This window comes from Crocodylus porosus, unplaced genomic scaffold (assembly GCF_001723895.1).
Source record: "Crocodylus porosus isolate Cpor-Errol unplaced genomic scaffold, CroPor_comp1, whole genome shotgun sequence".
NCBI lineage: Eukaryota > Metazoa > Chordata > Crocodylia > Crocodylidae > Crocodylus > Crocodylus porosus.
Window position 1 is genome coordinate 88171238 of NW_017728943.1, and position 1181 is coordinate 88172418.

A 1181-nucleotide genomic window follows, 5' to 3' on the forward strand; every position below is an offset into this window, starting at 1 on the left:
AAAATCTGCAGTAATTACCTAGTGAGACTTAACTGTTTGCATGTTACAGTGCTTTTTATCCAAGAATTTCAACTTCCTGTGTGTTGGTTAGAAATGTTTGGCAGAAGATACTGAGATGGCATGAATGCAGATTTATCGAGTGGGGGTACTACATCTCTCTACTTTCAGCGTGGACTCCTTCCCTTCCAAAGCTTAGACTGACAGACTGTAGGTTTTTTCTCTTTCCTTATTTAACCCTGACCTATAAGACGCCAAAATATGGTTTCAGTGATAGAAAGTTTGAATAAAAGTTTTTCTAGTTTCTGTCTAGAGCTTATGTAACAGCATGAAAACAAATTCTTAACTTAATGCTTTTATAATTAAATCTGTTTTGATGAAGATTATTGTTTTTCAGGTATTCTTTCATATAATAAAAGGTTACTCTTTCCTTTTTCTCTTCTTGTTTTCCCCCCTTACAGACCACCAAATCCGATTGAATTTCTAGCAGCATATCTTTTAAAAAACAAGGCACAGTTTGAGGACCGAAATTAATTCCATGGGAAAGGGAGGATATTTTGGCTGCTAGACTTACATACTTATTTACTGATTCACTCTGTTATAAAAATTCTACGGAAATGCAAATTATTGTTTTTCGTAATCTCACAATTTCCCTTACCTTTTCCTGAGTTATTTAATAAAGTACATTTTACATTTCATTTGCTCATTTGTCTTACTTTATTCTGAAATCAGGTAATATCTAGTGTATTACAACTGTACAGATGGATGAAGCTTGAATAATTCTAATGGGATATTTCATCTGCATACATAAAACCAATGATAAGATGACAGTAATGGTAAGAAGCTTATCACAGTTGGAGTTTTGGTTGTATAGTATCTCTTTCTGGTTTCAGACATTCTATGTTCTTGAAAAGCCAGATACTTTATACTGGTAGTCTATAACTCGGTATTCATTGGTTTAGTAAAGGCAGCAAATACCAAGAGCCATCTGCATAACATCACACTATTAGAATTTGCTTTAAAGAAATGGATTTTTTTTTAAGGCAGAAAAGATGACTTGCTACAATCAGACTACAGGCTTTCAGCAGTGGACTGTGGGGCTTCCCATGGATCCAGACCATGAGCTGTTGCAATATTAATCCCTACAGGTGCTGCAGCCACAGCCACAGCAACTTCTCAGAGCC

The 1181-nt window shown here is 35.3% G+C and overlaps 1 protein-coding gene across 2 annotated transcripts in view; it reads left to right on the forward strand.

The window, feature by feature from the left end:
• The window catches only part of DPY30 (dpy-30, histone methyltransferase complex regulatory subunit), a 2546-nt gene extending 1851 nt beyond the window's left edge, over positions 1 to 695 (forward strand). For both annotated transcript variants that reach the window (XM_019549750.1, XM_019549749.1), the window contains exon 5: positions 459 to 695. In XM_019549750.1, the coding sequence (XP_019405295.1) occupies positions 459 to 531 (73 nt within the window). In that variant the 3' untranslated portion in view covers positions 532 to 695. The remainder of the gene's footprint in view (positions 1 to 458) is intronic.
• The last annotated feature ends 486 nt before the right edge of the window (positions 696 to 1181 follow it).